At 41.9% G+C, this 19,845-nt stretch overlaps 1 protein-coding gene across 3 annotated transcripts in view; it reads right to left on the minus strand.

The window, feature by feature from the left end:
• Positions 1-991: 991 nt before the first annotated feature.
• SLC10A7 (solute carrier family 10 member 7) overlaps positions 992-19,845 on the minus strand; it is a 221,592-nt gene continuing 202,738 nt past the window's right edge. For all 3 annotated transcript variants that reach the window (XM_053257899.1, XM_053257900.1, XM_053257898.1), the window contains 2 exons: positions 7,768-7,913; positions 992-4,701 (listed from right to left, as the gene is read on the minus strand). In XM_053257899.1, the coding sequence (XP_053113874.1) occupies positions 4,657-4,701; positions 7,768-7,913 (191 nt within the window). In that variant the 3' untranslated portion in view covers positions 992-4,656. The remainder of the gene's footprint in view (positions 4,702-7,767; positions 7,914-19,845) is intronic.

The following is a 19,845-nucleotide window of genomic DNA, read 5'->3' on the forward strand; positions in this document are numbered from 1 at the left end:
TTTTCCTTAGATACTGTTTTATTAGCTTTTAATATTATTTTAAATTTTAAATTATTGTAATGTTTTAACTTTTTTATTTTGTCTTGTTTGTATTGTTTTAATGTAAACCACCCAGAGACATAGGTTTCGGGTGGTATACAAATATGTCAAAGAAATAAATAAATGGAAAACTCGCTCTTTAGGAAACAAGATCCTCATTTTGTGTCAAGAATCTGATGGGCTCTTGCAAAGATGTCTTTCATAGCCTTTTTAGGCATGTTCTCCAAGTGGAAGTATTGCTTCTGATCTGAACAGAATTGTGCCTGCCACTGCCAGAAGAAAGCGAAATGAGAGGAGAATATATTCAAGCTGCAGTTGACAAAGACATCCTGCAAGCAGGAGCTGATTGCCAAGTGCTGGAGTCCCTTTTGAAACATCAATTGCTCCATTTTCTCAACAGAAAAGAAGTCAAGGAGGGAAGCAAAAGAAAGGCGCCCCTTTGAGAAAGGCTACCTGCTGTGGCGAGCAGATCATGTTGCCAGACAGTTGAAGCAGCAATGCCTTTACATTAGCATTTGTTTTCAGTCACATCCCCACTGTAACAGATACTTTATGAAAGCAAGGAGAGCTACGGCTTCTGCCCCAGAGAGATTTTATCTTAATAGAAGGTGTAGTAGAGGGAGCATACCTGAAGCAAAATTGCATAGGCAAGACTAAATCTGAGACCAATGGACAGTGTAGAACAGGGGTTCTCAAACTTGGATCCCCAGATGTTGCTGGACTTCAACTCCCATAATCCCCAGCCACAATGGCCAAAGACCATTTGGCTGGGGATGATGGTAGTTGAAGTCCAGCAACATCCAGGGATCCAAGTTTGAGAACCTCTGCTGTAAAAGTATTTGAATATTTGTAAAATGGAATAGAGGTCATTGGGCCATGTGGCTCTGCATCCTGCTTGATTCTGTTTTCTCCTACCAAGTATTTTTATCATAATCATCAACACACACACACACACAATTTAATCATTTTTTTAATTTAAAAATGGTTTGTGTGTCTTAGAAATAAACAGAAAGCTTTGCCTAGAAAAAAAATGAACCAAAGTTACAAAAATAAAATGCATACCCATTCATTAGTCTGTTTTTGGTGTTTATCTTAACACCCACACCCAAGGAGCTCCTTTTATAACTGAAGGCATGAAATGAACATCTCAACAACCTTTAAACATAATGTAACATTTTGGATATGAATAATTAAGTTCTACTAAGTATGGATTTAAAAGACGTACTTCAGTTTTGCTTTATGTCCCTTTCAGAACCATCCACCCCACATTCACTTATGTAAAAAGAGGAAGAAACACAACACCATTTAGGCCAAGCCATCTACAGTTACAGCCAAAACTGCTTCTCCCTGGTATCATATTAAATACATTAAAATATCAATGAAATTACCATGAAGAATTATCATAGTAGTTCATAATATTTTGAGGTAGATCTGTTGGAATATTAGCAGTGTGTTGACTGTTCAAGAGCAGACAAAACTCAAACAACAAGGCAGAATAGTTGGGTATGAACTAAACAGCAATGGGAACAACCAACCAGGAATGTTTCATATGCAATAAGCATCAACATGAATTGGATCTGCGCAAGAGCAACAACTGCACTCCTGTGCAACTCTTATTTACTTCCTTGAGACTTGCACAAGAAAAATCTGCAATAAGTTGCAGCCTGTTTTGACACAATCAGTCACAATATTCTTGGGACCAGTTTTCTTCAGTCTACCAGAAGGGTTGTGTACAAGTCAACATATTCTGGAAGCTCAAAGAAGGATTTGTGGAAACAAAAAGGCAAACAAGTTGGTGGCTTTTATCCACCCTTTTGCCTTTCTACATTTTCAAACTACTGATTCAATATGCAGACTGAACCGTTAACAGTAAATGTAGCGAATTTACAATTCACATGTAAAACATGTTTGATCCACTCAATCAGGAAATGTTTGCAACTGGTTTTTGGTGTACCACTAAATACATACTTGTTAGAATCACCTTTGTGGAACAACCCTTTCAGAACAATGACTCATCTGCACATAAGACCAATTGGAGGAATGCAGTAGACTCTGGGATACATGTTCAATTTTAGTGACTGACATCCTGACTAACAAAGCATGTACATAAGTAGGGTGTGCGAGCATGTAGCAGGACCCCTCAAGCAACTTCCCCTGTCCTGCACTCATGTCGCTGTGCAAGAGCGCTGAGCGCCTGGAGCACTCCCTATGCTTCGGGAGCATTTAGTAAGACAGGGAACGCGTTGCTGACCCTCTGCAATGTAGTTCTGAGCTTACTGAGTGTTTCTAGTGTGCAGGGTATGCTCTGGACTCTTCATCCTCTTTCAGAACAGCACGATAATGGGATAACAGGAGAGTTGTGCAAGGGAAGCTGCTGTGAGCCTGCACTCCCTACTTACATACGCTCTTCATTAGGATGTCAGCCATGGACTGTAATTCTTGTTAACGGGTGCCTAGTTTTGCTGGATCATGTATCTTCATCATTCAAGATTGATCTCTATCTCATGGAAAGTGATAAGGAAGCCTTGATACAGGACGGCTGCTAACATAAGGCACCACAGCTTGGCATCAAATGACGTTTATTTGGGCTGGACAGTTTTAATCCCAGTATAGTCTGATTAAACCTGGGAAGGGAGAAGGGGATGAAATGTGTTTCAGACTATTCCTGCGTGCAGCTGAGAACAACATTAACGCTCTATGCCAGTCACTAAGAACCTGCTATTTCTTTTCATGTTAATGTTCAGAGGCAACCATGTTCAAAATCAGTTGCTCCCATTCCCAGAGCTGCAAGTGCGGTCCAAGGAATAAATGTGCTCTTGTAAAAAGCAGAGTACACATGCCAATGAAAGAGGCTGTGGATAGGGAAGACCTTGGAGGCAGGGAACTATGCATACTCCTCAGAGCCCTGGCGGAATGGCTGGATGGGGTTCATGAGGCTGTAGTCACGCTACAAGGCATCTGCCTGTAGAATCCTCACTTAGCCTAATGGCACCTGCCTTGAATAAGGTGCACTGCTTACCAAGGGCTGGATCCTAAGCAGAACAAGTGCAATAGTTCTCAGTACAAGTGATCTCCCCCTTCCTTTACTGCAGGTACCTGAAAAGCTGCTGCTGGGGGCTGGAGGACCCTTGGTATGGGATGCAGTGTAGGGGACTGCAGTGGGAGGATGGAATTTCCCATATAGTTCTGCTCAGGGAAGGTGCCTGCCCCTGGCTTCCAGGTATCCCCCCATCTCAATGAAGCACTTGTGCCATATCCCATGCAGTTCTCAAGGGTCTCCTGACCATCAGAAGCAGGTTTTCAGGGGGCCCAGGGAGCTACAGTGGGAGGGAGGGGAAGGGAAAGAAGGCCTGTGTCAGAGCTGTTGTACTCGCGCTACTTAGGATCCAACCCTAAATTTTAAATTGATACCCTTTCCTCTTTCTTTGCTGCTATGTGCGTTAATATACATATATTTGTCCCTTTTATAAAATGTAAAGAAATAATCAATACATTTTAAATTTTAAAACAAGCTATAGTTGATTGTCAAATTAACCAGAAATAACCCCCCCCTTGATCATCAATATTTTTAGCTGCTGCATAAAGTACACAAATATATCTGCCTGCTGAAAAATAATCATCGGTTTCCCACCCTCACAAGCTTGTGTATACTGCCCACAGGACACCACAGTTCTGTAAAATACAGTGAAATGACTAATGGAACATTAATATCCCATATTTTTCACTGTAGAGTGTGGTGGATTGTTTCTAGAGGGGAAAAGAGAATGAAAACTCCTCTTTTTGTTCAGTTTGGGTTGACAATTAAAAACAAACAACCCCTTCCTAGCTGCAGATTGCAGATCTTTCCCTACTCACCTAAGCACCAGGTCTTCCCTTTGAAGAAGCTCATGATGCATTAAGATATACAATGCCACAATATCGTAAAAATGGAACTGAGAGAATTGTCTTGAAAAACCATTAACTTTGAAGGAATGTCTAGACAACTGTGTCAACAAATGCAAATAATTTATGCTTCTCAGTTTCTCTCCAATGGATGGCCCCATGCTGAGTGTACACAAACTCAGAAGAAAAAGGCATGTCACAATCATATGAGCTGTGAGGATTATGGAATCGCACAAAAATTCAAGTTAATCTTGACTAGAACTTCAGAAATTGCTTTCCAGCAGTCAGCCAGAAGACAGCTGTCCCTGGTTTTTTATGGCCTGGATTAACTTGTGACTGGACAGCACAATCCACTAAACACAGCCTCTGTTCAGTGTTCATTCATTTCAATTGAGCTTGCATCAGAGAAATGCTTTGTGGATTGTGCCCACTGCCTCTGAGAAGGGTGATGACAGAAGTCTCAGCTTCTCATTGTTAGAACTATATGCTCAATTAAGAAAAAATGACCCCAAAATTGTGTGCAACTTCTTAACAGCAACCAGCCCTGTGGACTTGGAAAAAATGCTTTTGTCAAATATATTTTAAGGCACTTCAGTAAGTATTTTAAATATATATATATATATCTATAAAAATAAAGTAAGTGCTGAAGCAACATTCACATATGCCCATTTTCCGAACTGTCTCTGTGTATGTACAGAATAGTACATATATACATTCACTGGATCTCTTCCATCGTTATACCTTCACTGGCACCTTGGGCTGCTTTGTTAATTTCAGTGCCTGCAAAATATTAATCAAAGCATCAGCTTGTTGCATTTATAAAAACAGCAAAACAACACAGTTTCAATGTAGTTGCTACCAACAACTGAGAGCCTTTCCAAGGTCATTGCGAGAGACAGCAGTGCTCTGGCCACACCTGCTTAAAAGCACGTGATGCTCCTTTACAGCAGTAATTGCCTGTCTTATTAACTGCTGCCTCCTTTATTAAAATAACCCTGGAAGACACACAAGAATTTATTTCCAGGAGTAGCTGAAAGCAAGGATGGCTTTAGTGTTCTTCAAAAGGCTGCATCACTGTTATGTCACCCTCTAGGCTCCAACGCAGAATGCCTCCTGTCTCTCATCCCCGCAATACCTACACAGACAAGTCACTGGCCTGTTTCTCTGCTACTGACTAGTAGGACATCCCACTCACTGTCAAGGCAGGGAACTGGAATCACACACTGGACATAACATAGATAGTGGGGGCTGGTAACTTTTAAAAGCAGGGGTTGGAAGCCACCGATTGTGGTTCTTCCAACAAAAAGGGGGAAAGGAGTCCGAGATAACCACTTCCTATCAAGAATGCTTTAGTGTGGCACAGCTGTCTTCCCGAGAGGAGGAGAAAGATTGGAGCAGTGACCTTCCAAGGCAGGCAATAGCATCCGTTGGCAGTGGCCAATAGGGCAGCACTGGGAAGAGAACTTTTCTCCTTGAAAAGTTATATTTAAAAAAGAAGATAGAAATATTTTGTTCAAACACATTGTAGGGATGTGCCTGAATTGTTTTGGCACCTCAGTAGAGAGGCGCTGATTCGGGTTGCCACAGCCGAAACGTTTTGGCAGAGGTCAAGCGGTAGCTTTAAAGGGAGGCACGCAGTCCTGTAGCTGCTCTTCTGCTGCCCCTCCACGATGCTGTCCATTCTAAAAAGCTGAGCCGCGCGGCTGCTTCCCTGTTCCCAGAAGTGTGCGACGGCATGCATCATGTGTATGCCGACGCAGTGCGTTGCAAGGAACAGGGAAGCAGCTGCACAGCTCGGCTTTTTAGAATGGACAGCATTGTGGATGGGCGGCAGAGCAGCAGTTACGGAGCTGCAGGCCTCCTTTTAAAGCTGCCGCTCTCCGCCACCCCACAGATGCACAAAATGCTTTGGGCACATCCCTGTCCTTCAAGTAGTCAGTACCAATATCAGTGTTGTGTGCTGAATGTCTCTTCTTGTTGTTTGATCGCTTCTAAGATTGTATATCATGAATATTGAAACTTCCATCAGTAATCACATGTGGTTGGTTTCGTGCCAGTGTTTATCAGCCACGTCTTTCCCCAAAATTCCAAAATGATAGAATTGCATTCATGTAAAATTCTTTGCATGTAAAATTTGTAGAATCGGTATTGCTTTTATTTTTTTCACATTTCTGACACAACCTTTGAGTTTATTGAAAACCATTATTTACTTGGGATGAATCTGATGTCCTAACAGATTATGAAGTGAGATATGAGAATGCTTTTTAATATATTAACACCTGTTTTTGAAAAAGAAAACTGACAAGACAGACTCTTAAAAAGAAGAGTTAAATAATGACTGAGCACAAACCACACTGCCCTTCCAAACACTGCAAGGTTTCTTTGTTAAGCTTGAGCATTAGGATTAATTGTACTTGATATTAAGACAGAAGATATACAAATTTCCGACGTGGTATGGGAAAACAAGCTCTTTACTTTGGTGTGTGGCAGATTTTGTGGCATGACTTGCCGAATAGCAACGCCCTCTTCTCAATGAACCTCTAAATATTTAAATTCTATTTCATATGAGGAGATCACATGTTAGTATCATAATTAAGCAAGGATGTCAGTGGAGCTGAATGCTGTGACTGGATAACAGTTTCCCACCACGAAAGAAATGCCAAAGTGAAGCCAAGGCGTTGATAGAAAAATCAACATCAAGGTGAAGATGACATGTTTACTTTCAAAGCAGGAGACCATTATCCAGGCACTACATCAAAATCTATTGTAATTATTGCTACTGAACCAAAAACAAACTTCCCGATTTACAAAAATAATAATATTAAGTCATGTAATTAGAAGAATATTCTTGGAAGGGAAAAAAGCCCAAAAGCCAAAAGGAACATTTGTATGGCAAGATGACAAATGATCAAAATAGATCTGCCAGGCAGTGTAGGTTGCTTAAGCTCAAAAGACCTGACTGGAGGCCAAATATAGGTGTAATCAGATGAAAGTGGTAGAACCTTTACTGGAGTTTGGGAAACTAAAACAGACTACACTAGGCTCTTCAGGCATTTGAGACCTTACTGGGCATGCTTGTGTGGGTGAAAGAAGAGAAAAAATGACAGACGTCACTGGAATATCATAAGAGGAAGGTTCCCAGTAGGAAAATGGCGGTTGTGTCACAAAGTTGTCTAGTGATCATCCAGGTGCTCCTTTTGCAGGTCAGAGAATATTTTCCAGCTCACACGTCTGACTGAGATTTCCAAGCTATCCTCACTGTTTATGAAATCTAGGCTGAGTAAGAGCAGATATACCAATCTGCATATATAGCCTTCCAAGGGTCATTGTGCAGGACATATGTCATGTTTCCCCCTGATTACCTTGCACGGTTTAACATGGGCATTTTTTTATTTATTTATTTATTTATTTATTTATTTATTTATTTATTTATTTATTTGATCTATATTATTATCATATCATATTATCGATAATATTGCAAATAATGTGCATCTTATCTATAAAATTATTTAGTGTCTATAACAACAATCCTCTTTGGGCATCTTGGCAGAATCTATTTACTGATGTGCTCTTTTAGTGCATATGATGCCAACACGAATGAATGAATGAATGAACAAACACTCCATGGTGCCCATGTCCAGGCCACTGACCTTCAGATCAGCACAGAGCTGGAGGTGGTACTAACAGTACAATCTTGTGCAGCAATGCAGAACTGGGTATAACATACAGAGTGACAACATGACACAGGAGAACTGTTACTACTTTTGAGGGGAGACTTTCAGTATCTCCAGTTTAGTGCTAAAGTGGACTGCATAAATCTTCATAAGTAACAATGCCTATTCTCACCTTTTGTCTAGAGATCATCCAAGATTTTATTGTTGGCACCAAGACACTGCCAAGGAGGATCTGAGCCGGGTGATAGATAAGTAAAGGGACAGAAATTAATGACAGGTGCTCATAGCCTGCAAATACGATCTTCAGCATTGGTATTCCTGTGGGCAGAAAGATAGATAAAGTTAAGCATGCTTGTGTGTGTGTGTTTAATGACAGAAAAAAAAAATTAAGTCTCCCTCCCGTTCTGCTTTAAACATTTCTCTACGATTTCTTAAAATATCAAAACAAACAAACAAACAAACAAATCACACCCCAGCCCCCTGATAGTTTGGGAAGGCTGAAGTTGCAGAAGTATCTTATAAGAGGCAGAAGCACATGAAATCACAGTAATTTCACAATGAAGAAAAGCCCTTTCGCTTGGCAAAGGGACGAGGCCAAGAATACTAGAGATTCTGGTATTCTTGCACAAATCTCCTGTCAATTTGAAAGCTCCACTCTTTCAGCCAAGTCTTAATGCAAATTGGTACCCTGCTAGAGGGCATCTGTACAGATTCTGGAGGTGGACTGATTCCTTCCCATTGCTTTCCTCTTTTCTCTACACCAAATCTGCTTACCTCCCCCATTTGTGATGTTTTTAATGACACTGTCATTCTACATTTGAGCCTGCTCTCTTTATTCATGGACAAAGAGCTCATCGTTATAAGCCCTCTCTGCCATGAAAAGGACATAGTATGCTTGCAACTTGGCAAAAAGCCAGGCTCACCACCAAGTCCTTAGCTGCCAAATTTCTGAAACAAGTTTCAGGAGACAGGCACCAAAGGTAACAAGTGATCAGAGTTACCCCTCCTAACTGTGTAAAGAGGCATCTTTTAAAGTTGTGATTTTTTTACATAACTGAGAGTAACTGTCTTTATGAAACCCCAGAACAGCATCTCTTCAGTTGTTGTCTACCTTAGAATGCAAGCCTTTTGGGACAGGGGCCATCTTATTTCTTTTTCTATGTAAACTCCTTTGAGCCCTTTTATTGAAAAGTAGTATATACATTTTTGTAATAGCAGATCTAACAGAGAATTGGGACTGGTGGGGAAGGACCGGTAGGGTCCAAAAGAGGCGACAGATTTTGGGGGGAATGTTCTTCCAGAGAACTCATGTATGCCTTGAAACAAGGTATTGTTTCATCGTCTCAGAAACTAACAGACAAGCTTCACCAAGACCATCACTTCCTCCTCCCTGAAAACAAGCACTTCATTTTTTCGTTTTTACCCCTAGGCCTGATAGACATTAAAAGATACATACATATTTTATGACCTATGACAACTTGTTTGCCAATGGAGAAAAAAAGGGGAGGAACAGTTTAGCTGCTTATAATCTTAAAGTTTTATGCTATACTCAGTTACCACAATATTCTTATATTTTGAGGTTGTGGAGGAAGGGACAGTAGTCAATTCAAGAGGTTGAAAACCTCTTTGCTTCACACCAAAATTCATCCTCTGCCAAATTTGTAATGCACCACACAGATATATTTGCTGAACTATATTTCCTCCAATGCAATGGGGAGGGGGGGGGGTTATACATTATTGCAGTTAAATAACCCCTGCATTTTAGAAAGCTAATTACAAGAACATTCTAATATTATAAAATACTCTGACATAAAACCCAGTGCGTTTAAGGCTGCATTTGTTCCTAAATTCCAAAATAAGAAAAATAATCCTGTAAGGGTTTTAATTAGAGAAAACAAGTCATTACTATGGAAACAACATGAGTATTTGTATGCTCTTTCAATTTTCTGTCTTTTATCCAAGAGGGGATGCTGGATTCTTTGAACAATGTTTTCATACAAAGAAACAAAGCCTTTCATAAATTCTGGACTGCTTTTGGATATTTCTGTAACTTTGGAACAGAAACAGTGATTTGAACTATACTGACATGAGCAGGTGTTGCAATAACAAAAATAGTAAATCACAGGAGATAAATTTAAATCTTTAAGATGGGTATCAGAGAATGAAGGTGCTAAGTTAAAAGGATCTGGTTATATTTATTTTGATCTGTCCACTCCAGTTTTTCTCATCACTTAGAGTACATAAATTCTGATGTAATCTAATATGATAGGTACACCAACATTAAATATGTTCAGTATAAGTTTGCACAGTGGCTCAGCACATTTATTAAAAAACAAACAAAATAAGTTCAGCCAGATTCTTCTAAAGTGTTTTTAAAAGTTAAGAATCCTTCATTTCTTAGTGATTTTCAGAAAATGATTCAAAGTTATTCCGTTCTCAATTTCTTCTTGTTGTTGTTTTTAAAAAGGAAAAAGAATCACTGGCCAAATTCAGATGTAACACAAAACCGGAGTTAATGGGGCAGAGGTTGAAACTCGATTGCATCTGAATTCCTGAAACCATGGTTTCGAGCTGAAAGCGACCTGCAATTTGCCTCACCAAACTCCAATTTGAACCTTGGTTTGTACAAAGGTTCATCGCTGAGATCTCCAATTTGGCTGCCGAAGCATTAAGTCTGAATCCAGACGCCACATAACCGCGGGTTTGTGCTGATTTTCAAACCTGCCCAGGAATGCAGCTACTCCATGGCTATGGCGCTTCTCGCTGGCTGCATCTCCGAGCACCAACCTTGGCCCTCTTGTCACCTATCCAGCTATGGAGTTGCCCTGAAACAGGCAACTCCACCATATCCATCCCAAGCTTGTCAGCCTGTCAAGTGGCACAGTCATACAGGGGCATTTCCTCTTCCCACTCTGTCCCTTGCTCGCCCCACCTGGCAAGCAGGAGGGAAAGGGGACAGGATGGCAAGATGGACACTAAGTGCTTTGCTCCATGAGAATGAAGTGACAATAAGTTCACAAGCACCAGGACTCCAGGTGGCAACGTAAGCAGAGCACCCCATCACAGCACTGGGAGTGGAACAAATGGGTGTGTGTATGTGGGAGTGGTACCTGGGGTTGGGGTTAAAAGGCACATAAATAATTTTTTCCACATAAAATTTGGGGAAGGGAGCCCCAGCCAGTGTTCCCTCTAACAGAGATTCCCAGATGTTGTTGACTACAACTCCCAGCATCCCCAGCCAAAGGCCACTGCAGGTGGAAATGCTGGGAGTTGTAGTGAACAACATCTGGGAATCCCTGTTAGAGGGAACAGTGGGCCCAGCCCCTTCCCCTTTGTGGGTTTGATGTCCCTAGGCTTACTGAAAAGCAGGGCCAGGCAGCAGGATCAGCATTGCTTCAGTGAAAGGAGCGATTCCTCATATGCAATGAGGATGGATCCTGGCCTGGGGCAGACCTCGTTCACTTGAGTGCCAGGCCATGGGGACACCCCCTCACAATTCCTAAGAAGAACTGTCAGAGGGAACAGAAGTGCCAAGCAAGATCTCTAATAATGTGCGATGACAAAACAACTCCTCCCAGGTACTGCTCTCTCAGAGTGTCAGGCCATTGGGGCTCTATATTGAGTCAGGCTGCTGTTTGGAGGAAAGCCGTGAGGCCAGATACCTCGACTGCTCTCCCTGTCCTGGTGACTGCTGCCAAGCAGCTGTCAAAGCTTGCCCCCTGCCAGCCTGCCTATGTGGGCATGTGACCCCAAACGGCAACTCCACTCTTCTGGGTCCCTGGAGATCAGGGCTCCCCTCTCCCATGATTCCCCGTGCCAACAGATCTGCATATGGCGCAATGCTGGACTGATCCTGGGAAAGGGAAGGGAACACAAAGACTTCCTAGAAGGGGATATGTAAATGATGGAGGGCAAAGGATACTGGGTGGATTGTCCTGCTGTGACCTAGAATGCTGTTGTGATGACTCACCCCCTTCAAAGCAGTTCATGCAGACCAAACCACACTCCTGCTTCACTGGCAGTTTGCTTCCAGTGAACAATCCCTCTCGTGATGGGGCCAGTCTACTGGTGAGGACCATGCAGCTGTAGCCTCTAGGTCTCCCATCAGACTGCATGCTCACGAGTTGAGCTAATCCAACACCAGGGGCCCTGCTTGTGTGGGGCCCTCAACTCTCCATGGTAAAAGATAGAAGACAGAGGCGTTGCAAACCCACCCACCCCGCAAAGCCTAGTATGCACCCAAAGGAGATTTAGATGCTCCATGTGTCAGAGCCTGGCTGCACGGAACACTGGTGTGAGGATGGATCTTTAAACACATTCAAAATTCCTGGGTTCAGTCTGGCGTTGCACCATATGCAGATCTGCCGGCACAGGGAATCATGAGAGAAGGGAGTCCTGTTCTCCAGGGATCCCAGGACAGCAGGGCCATTGTTTTGGGGCACAAGCAATGGTACATATGTCCACTTGGTAAAAAGGCTGGCAAAGGACAATCTTGTGTGCTATTATCACCTAAAATTATTTCCTATATAGGTACTATCTATGGTGCAGCTACTCTCAGTAGTTCGGGTTTCACAGACTGACCTATGGGGGAGTGGCATGTGGATGGCCTTGTCTAGTGGCAGAAAGCTGGATTAGATGGGCTTTAGCCTCCTCCACAAAATTATTCTATGACAAAGTTATTTTCTGATACTGGATTTACCTGAATCCAAGATTAGGTTTTCTCCAAGTTTTTTGATATTAGAAATCAGGAGATTGTCTGAAGTTCAGAGTCCTGATGCTTTTGAGTAAATGCAGGTACAACCTGTATTTAAACTCCATACTTTTAAAGGAGGTCATCTTAAATTCAGAGTAATATTTTATTCGCGTAAATACGGTACAGAGTATCCCGGTTCTACCCCAAGATCATAGTTTAGCCAACCCTAGGAGGGGCGTAGCTATAATAGGGCAAGGGTAGACAGTTGTCTGGGGGCCCACTGGCTTGGGCCCCCCCCAGAGGCAAGTCACATGACTGACTCCCCCAGCTGTGCACCTTCCCGGGCTTCCTTCAGTTGTATTTATCCTCCAAAATTGATGTGAGTGTTAAGACCTGGAGCTACCAGAACAGCATGTCTTTTTCTAGTACCATTAAATGACTTGCATCATCCACAATTTACAAAACCTTTTGGGGGGGCCCATTTTAAAATCTTGTCTCTGGGCCCACTCCAACCTTGCTACAACCCTGAACCCTAGTGCAAGGAAGCCAACTCTTCAAACTAGCAGCCAACTCAGTTTTAAAACACACACACACACACACCCACACACACCCAAGATATTAAGGTATTTTCAAATAAATTTAAATATAGGACCTTTTCATCTTGCTATCACTGCAACCATAGGAATGAAGCAACTAAATTTTAATGCGCCAAAGTACTGATTCTATGTCACCATCGTTGACAGGATCCAAGCAAGCTTTAGGAGATGGCATTTGACTTTATGGAAGTGAGCACTCTGCACGCATTTACAGTTTTACAGGGACTTTAAGCTGTCATGCTGAAAAATGTTTATAAAACATTAATCAAAAATGCCTCTTTAATACAATGCATTGTCTGAAAGATGTTAGAAGGCACATATTGTAAATGGATTCTTTTTCTGACTAAAGTAATTTCTAGCAAAAGCATTTCCCCACTGCTGTACAAGTACACAGCGAGGAGAGATAAAGAGCACTTTCTCAGCACATTACTACCTGATCCAAACACTTGGGAAATCACTAATGTACAGCACGCCATATTTCCATGTCACACATGACACATTTGTCTAAAATTACCCAACAGAGTTTGACATTGCAGCCTATTCCTTTGCTGAGCTTTCAACTGACATCTGCCAAGCAAGTACTTCAAGTAAGAGCTTTCTTTCTCTATCAAGGAACCAAGAGTTTCTTTTATCCTATACCCATGATGGAAAGGATAAAACAATAAGAACTGGAGTTCAGGTTCTTTCCCCTCTTCCTATTTTAATATGTTTATTTTATGCTGCCTGAATTTCTGTGCTTCCCTCCGAGTAGCATTTGTCACTTGCTGCACTGCACTGAGAGAACTTTTTTTTTTTGTTCTTACAGAAATACCGGTTATCCTTCACACAAAGCACACACTCCCAAATTGATTGCTAGATGTCATTCTTTCTTACCCCAGCATTTAGATTTCTTTCCCCTAAGCAGATGCATATCAGCAGTATATCTTAAGAGTCTATTGTTTTATATTCTTGAATCACATTCCAAAGCACTTATACATACATATTTGAAACAGCCATATTTTATTTAAAGAAATATACCGGGCATAATAAAAAGAGATAACAGAAAGGTGTGTGCACACAACATGGATGCACTGAGGGAAAATCCCTCCTGCGTATAATAGTCTACGATTATTGTTTTTCTCACTTAAATATACTATTGTCAAGTTCAACAAGGGGAACCGAATGTGAAATTTCTGGCAGAGAATACTATCATGCCTAATTCTAAAGCAACTGAACTAGGCCCATGGAAGGAGAAGCAAGGAAACCCGTAGGCTATGATGGAAGGTATGATAGGATACCAAATTATTACTTGGTATCCCATTTCTACCAAGTAATAATTTGAGCATGCACTGGAAATCAAGCACTTGGGATGTTGGAGAAGTAAGAAATCAGCTTGGGCTGCATCATGTCATGGTAAAATATTTCTAAGAACCTTAAGCATGACATTCAATGCACCCTGATAATTACCTTTCTGGTCATACAGACAACCAATCTTGGGGCACCTTTAAAATCAACAACTTGGCATAAATTTTTGTGGGCTACAGGTTATTTTGGTCAGAAGCAATGAAGAGCCAGGAAGCTCATTAAAGCTTTTGCTACGAAATAATTCAGGATTCTGTTTTTTGTTTGTTTTGTTTTTTGTTACAACAGACTAGCACAGTCAACTTTCTGGAATTTTATCCTTGTTTTTTCACCTACATTACCTTGCTGATGTGTAACAATTGCTCCAGACAAGGGTGCGATTAGCCTTGGACGTCAGAGTTCACATCCGAGGCCCCAACCACTCCACCCTCCTGGAAAGCTCCAGCAGTACACCTGCCAGTGGCCAGCACTGCCCGGGACCCAGCACAAGCTCCACAATGCCTCTTCTGGCAACCTGGCTGGTCATCGGGAGGCTCTTTCCTTGCTTGCCAGCAGGAAGGCAGACTGTTGCTCACTCCACACCTGAAAATCAGTTGTTCGGTAGGTGGGCAGGGCTTGTACGGAGGACCCTGCCTGCCCTGTGGTTTTGCGGCTGTGTGGGCTGGCAGGCTGCAAGCAGCAGAGGCTGAGCTTAAAGGAGGGGCCAGAAATAGCTGCCCCAGACCCTCTGCCCTGCTGCCCCCGCCACTGACTCATTGTTTCCTGTGCCTGCCTCATCCTCAGAGATATCCAGAAGGTGCTTCTGTGTGGGTTACTCCCCAGAGTTTGTATATTTCTGGGATGGCTTGGCCTAGGACCTTTGCTTGAGTACACATGTAGGGAAGGGTGGGAGGGCTCTGCATATTTAATTTGAAATGGATTGGTCAATGCATTGATTTTAAATGAGCTTTTGAATTTTTTTAAAAAAGAAATCCTATAAGTGGCCTGTTTCATGGCAGAAAATTACAAACACTTCCAGAACTGAACCCCCACACCCTGACCATTATTCCACCACCATGTGGAAGAATCTGCCCTTTGCCTTCATAAAGAAGGGTAAAGCATCCCCCACTTTTGCCCTACCCTTTAGATCTTCAGGAATGGCTTGGCATCAGGCTTTGATATTGGACATAGATGTAGGGCAGGTGGAGTGACTCTGTGTATTTAATTTTAAGTGGATTGGTTAATTCACTGATTTTTAATGCATTTTAATTTTTTAAATTAAAATAAAATCCCTACTATTTCCCCTTGTGCAATCTCATGTTGTGATGCTATGTGCACTGGGAATAATGCAAGTAGCATTGTGCAGGAGTAAGTACTCATGGAAGAGTCCTGTTGCAAAGCACCACAGACATGTTTAACACTCACAGTAGTACGAGTCGTTCTGAACCGCTTGTGTTACACTGCACAGCATGTAAGCTAGGATAACTAGTATAATTGTAATGTAATTAAAACAAAAAAGTAGCAATTTTTTCCTTACAAATGCACTATATGTCCAAGCTGGTTTGTGATCCAGGTGTGTGTTTGAACTGTGGAGCAAAAGAGACCTGCTGTGTCCCATTTGGTTTGTGTATGGTCTAGAAGGTGTATGAATCAACTGGCAGTTGTGTTGTCTTTTTTTGAAAATGTACGCTGTCCAGACCTGTGGGTTTGTGGTCAATGATCACCAAGGTGTGTGGATTCTTTGGGGCTTCTGTAGTCTTCTTTCCCCCCACCCCACAATACACTCTGGCCCTGCGGGTTTGTGGTGAATGATCAAGGAGGTGTGTGGATCCTTCAGCTGTTCAGCAGGTGGGAGGGGCTGGCTGAGGCACAGCGCTCTATGCGCTACTGCCTCAGTCTGTGCCTGCCTTCCTGTTTCTACCTGCACCAACGGCAAGGGGAGGGAGATAAGCCCACTAGGTCCAGGCTCCAAAATTACCTATCTGCACCATTGGCTCCAGAGTCCAGGGAGTTGTGATCACAAGGCAATGTAAGGGTAGAAGAGATAAAGGCTGAGAGGTAGAGCAGCTCCCTCACTGCCATAATACCTGTAGAAGTAATCATCACAACATGCCCAGCTGACACAGAATGGATAGATTCCTGCTGTTCCCATTAGTTTAATTGCACTAGCATGGCTCAGCAACAATGGTTAAACAGCCATGATGTTCTTTCCGTATTATGCCATAGCTGGGATGAGAATGACCGGAGCTGGTCCTTATCTGTGCAAGCAACAATAATACAATTTATACACTCCTGGCATTTGAGCCTCCTTTGCCTTTAAGACTTCTCTCAGTGATGTGACAAATGTGTCACACAAGAGGCAAGAACAGACTGAACTCTGTGGCAGTCTGCAAGTGATTGCACTTAGAGAGACAGTATTAATAACCTTGCTGCAATCTAGGGTGTCCCAAGAAGCAGCGTAAGAGTCCCTAAGTGTATTTCCAGCAGTAGTAACCAAAATAGATTTTATGGGTGAATACATCAAAATGCATTAATAGATCTGTAAGTATTAATGAGCATATTTGTCCTTTGTTGATGGCTGTAAGGTGACCACCCATCAATGAAGCACATACTATCTTATTATATGATGTCTGTCTTATTATAAGATGTTTGAATAGAGTGAGTGTTTGTGGGAAATCAGAGGCAACCGGGATTATCTAGGCCACAAACAGCTAAATGAACAAATGGAAGGTTTTTGCTTTTGGGAATGTAAGAGGTTAAAGAGAATTACCCTCTTATTAGTACATTTCATTTCACGGGTGAATACAGAAAGCAACAAAAACAATCCTGGAACATAAAGCCCTAGGAGCCACTTTCCTTGAAGCAGAAACACTTTCACTTGGAACCTATCCATGGATAAAGTAACCATGATCCTGATACTTTCTTCAGTCAAGCAGGAGAGTTTATTTATTTAAAATATTTGTATTCTCCCCAACCCCACAGTGAGTTCACAAAGACAATTAAACAATAGAACAGATAAAATATAACATTAATAAGAACTAGATCTAGTTAAAACCAGATTTGCAGATTAAAAACCTACTGGAGACAGAATAAAAACTAAAAAGGCTCTCTAAAAAGTTGTGGTTTTAGTGTTTCTTTAAAATGCTGAGGGATGGTTCATTGTGAATTTCGTCCAGGAGGGCAACCAAAGCTGAGGGGCCATGACCGAAAAGGCCCTGTCTAGTCTTAGTTACACATTGTGAGAAACTAGGGGCAACTTTGAAATGCAGCTACCAGTATGCATAGGAAGACATTCATCACATCCTGATGCCATCATATTGCATTGCCCCGATACCGAATATTGATGAAGGATGCAGAACGTAATGTCAGAACATGAAATAAGGGCTATAGAGGGAAAGCAGGGCAAAGAACGGCGGAATACCACTTGGAGGAAGGGTGAGAGACAGATCTGAATAATCACCACCACTGCCAGTGGAAGTCTGTAACTGGGGACACATCACTATGAGAAACTAAATATACTATGAAGGCATTTCAGCTAATCTGCAATTCAAATTTATTACTTCTGGAGAACCTCTTTGTGGGCAAGAGACAATCATGGTTATCATGCAAAAAACCATGGAGAAGGAAGTTAAGCAAAAGAAGAGCGATTTCTTTTTATACTTTCTTCCGTCACAAACACTTGGGGGAAACAGAAGATGCATGGCCCTAAACATGCTTTTGACTAACAATAGGTTTCAGTCATTCAGGTCACTGGTTACCGATGTTCACACTGCCACAGAAAGGATTCTAATGTTTAAAAAAAAGTAGTGCTTTTTGGTGCAGCTTTTTAAAGTAAACAAAAATATGGAAAAGGCAAAATGTAGAGTTTGATCTATTCCTAGTTTTTCAATGGATGTGCACAGCCTGGAAACAATGTTTAATGGATGGCCTGAGCCATCTCTCCAGATGCTAACAATGAAACATTTAATGCCAACATCTGAAGACGCTCGACTCAGATTCAAAAACACCTACACCTGTCTGACTCTGTTGTAACAGCAATTAGTTAACAGAGAATTAAAAAATGAATCAAGTCACCATAAGCCTGATTCTAAAAGCTGTGTCTGCCTTAAAATGGGACCACAGTACATGTACCATGGAGTGGTAACTGATCATGGTTTCTTGCTTAAACCATGACTGCCTTAATATCAAGTGACTGTGTACAAAGGCAGCAGCTCCACTTCCTATGCAAACATGTCTTCCACTTCATCAAGAATATCAGAGCTATCAGGATTCTGTATTACTAAGCTAAGCCTGCAGAAAAACCCACTTTATATATATGAAGAAGAAGTTAGGACCTCAGGTACTGCAGGGGGAAATGACAGAATTCACAGAAAAGACAATGCCAGAAGCCTCCAAGCCAAGATGGATGAGCTGGAGTACCTGGTATGTATGTATGTATCAAATTTATACACCGCCCAAACTTATGTCTCGGAACCAAGTGGGTGTATTAATGGACCAAGTGGGTGTAACATAAACCTGGTAGAACTGTGAGAACCAGTGGGACATGATTATTCCTGGATATAAACTTTATAGAAGGGACAGGGAGGGTAGGGTTGGGGGAGGAGTGGAGCTGTATATCAAAGAAGGGATAGATTCCGATAAGTTAGAAAACCTAGGTGGACCAGAGTCCTCCACAGAATAATTATGGGTAAGATTACGAGGGCTGAAAGGAAATGTGTTACTAGGGATGTGCTATCGCCCTCCAGATTAAAGTGCTGGGAGTGACATGAAGATGGAGAAACAAATAAGAGAGGTGTCAAAGAGAGACAAGGCTGTAATAATGGGCGACTTCAACTATCCACAAATAGACTGAGTAAATTCACATTCAGGTAGTGACAGAGAGTCCAAATGTCTAGATGTGCTAAATGACTGTGCCTTACTTGGAACAGTTAGTTGCAGAACCAACCAGAGAGATGGCAACTTTGGATTTAATCCTGAATGGTGTCCAGGACCTAGTGAGAGATGTCAGAGTTACAGAACCATTGGGTAGCAATGAGTATAGTGTGATCCAATCCAGCATATATGCAAGTGGAGAATTGTCAAGCAAGTCCAACACAGATGCGTTGGAGTTCAGAAGAGGAAACTTCTCAAAAATGATGGGAGTGGTAAGAAGGAAGTTGAAAGAGAAAGTCAGGAGGGTCAAATCACTCCAGAAGGCATGGAACTTATTCAGAACTACAATACTAGAAGCACAGTTGGAATGCTTCAACTGTGGAGGAGGAGGAAAGGAGGAGGAGGAGGAGGTACCACTACGTTCAGGAGGATGCCAGCATGGCTAACAAGTAGAGTCAGGGAAGCTATAAAAGGGAAGAAGACTTCCTTCCAAACATGGAAGTCCTGCCCAAATGATGAGAACAGGAAGGAACATAAACTCTGGCAAAAGAAATGCAAGGAGACAATAAGGGATGCAAAGAGGGAGTCTGAGGAGCATATAGCTAGAAGTGTCAAGGGGAATAACAAAAACTTATTTAAGTATTTCAGAAGCAGAAAACCTGCCAGGGAGGTGGTTAGACCCTTAGATGATGAGTGTGAAAGGGATTATTAAAAAGGATAAGGAGATTGCAGAGAAGATGAATGAGTTCTTTGCATCTGTCTTCATGGT

The sequence above is a fragment of the Hemicordylus capensis genome, chromosome 5, assembly GCF_027244095.1.
Source record: "Hemicordylus capensis ecotype Gifberg chromosome 5, rHemCap1.1.pri, whole genome shotgun sequence".
In the NCBI taxonomy this organism is placed as follows: Eukaryota; Metazoa; Chordata; class Lepidosauria; order Squamata; family Cordylidae; genus Hemicordylus; species Hemicordylus capensis.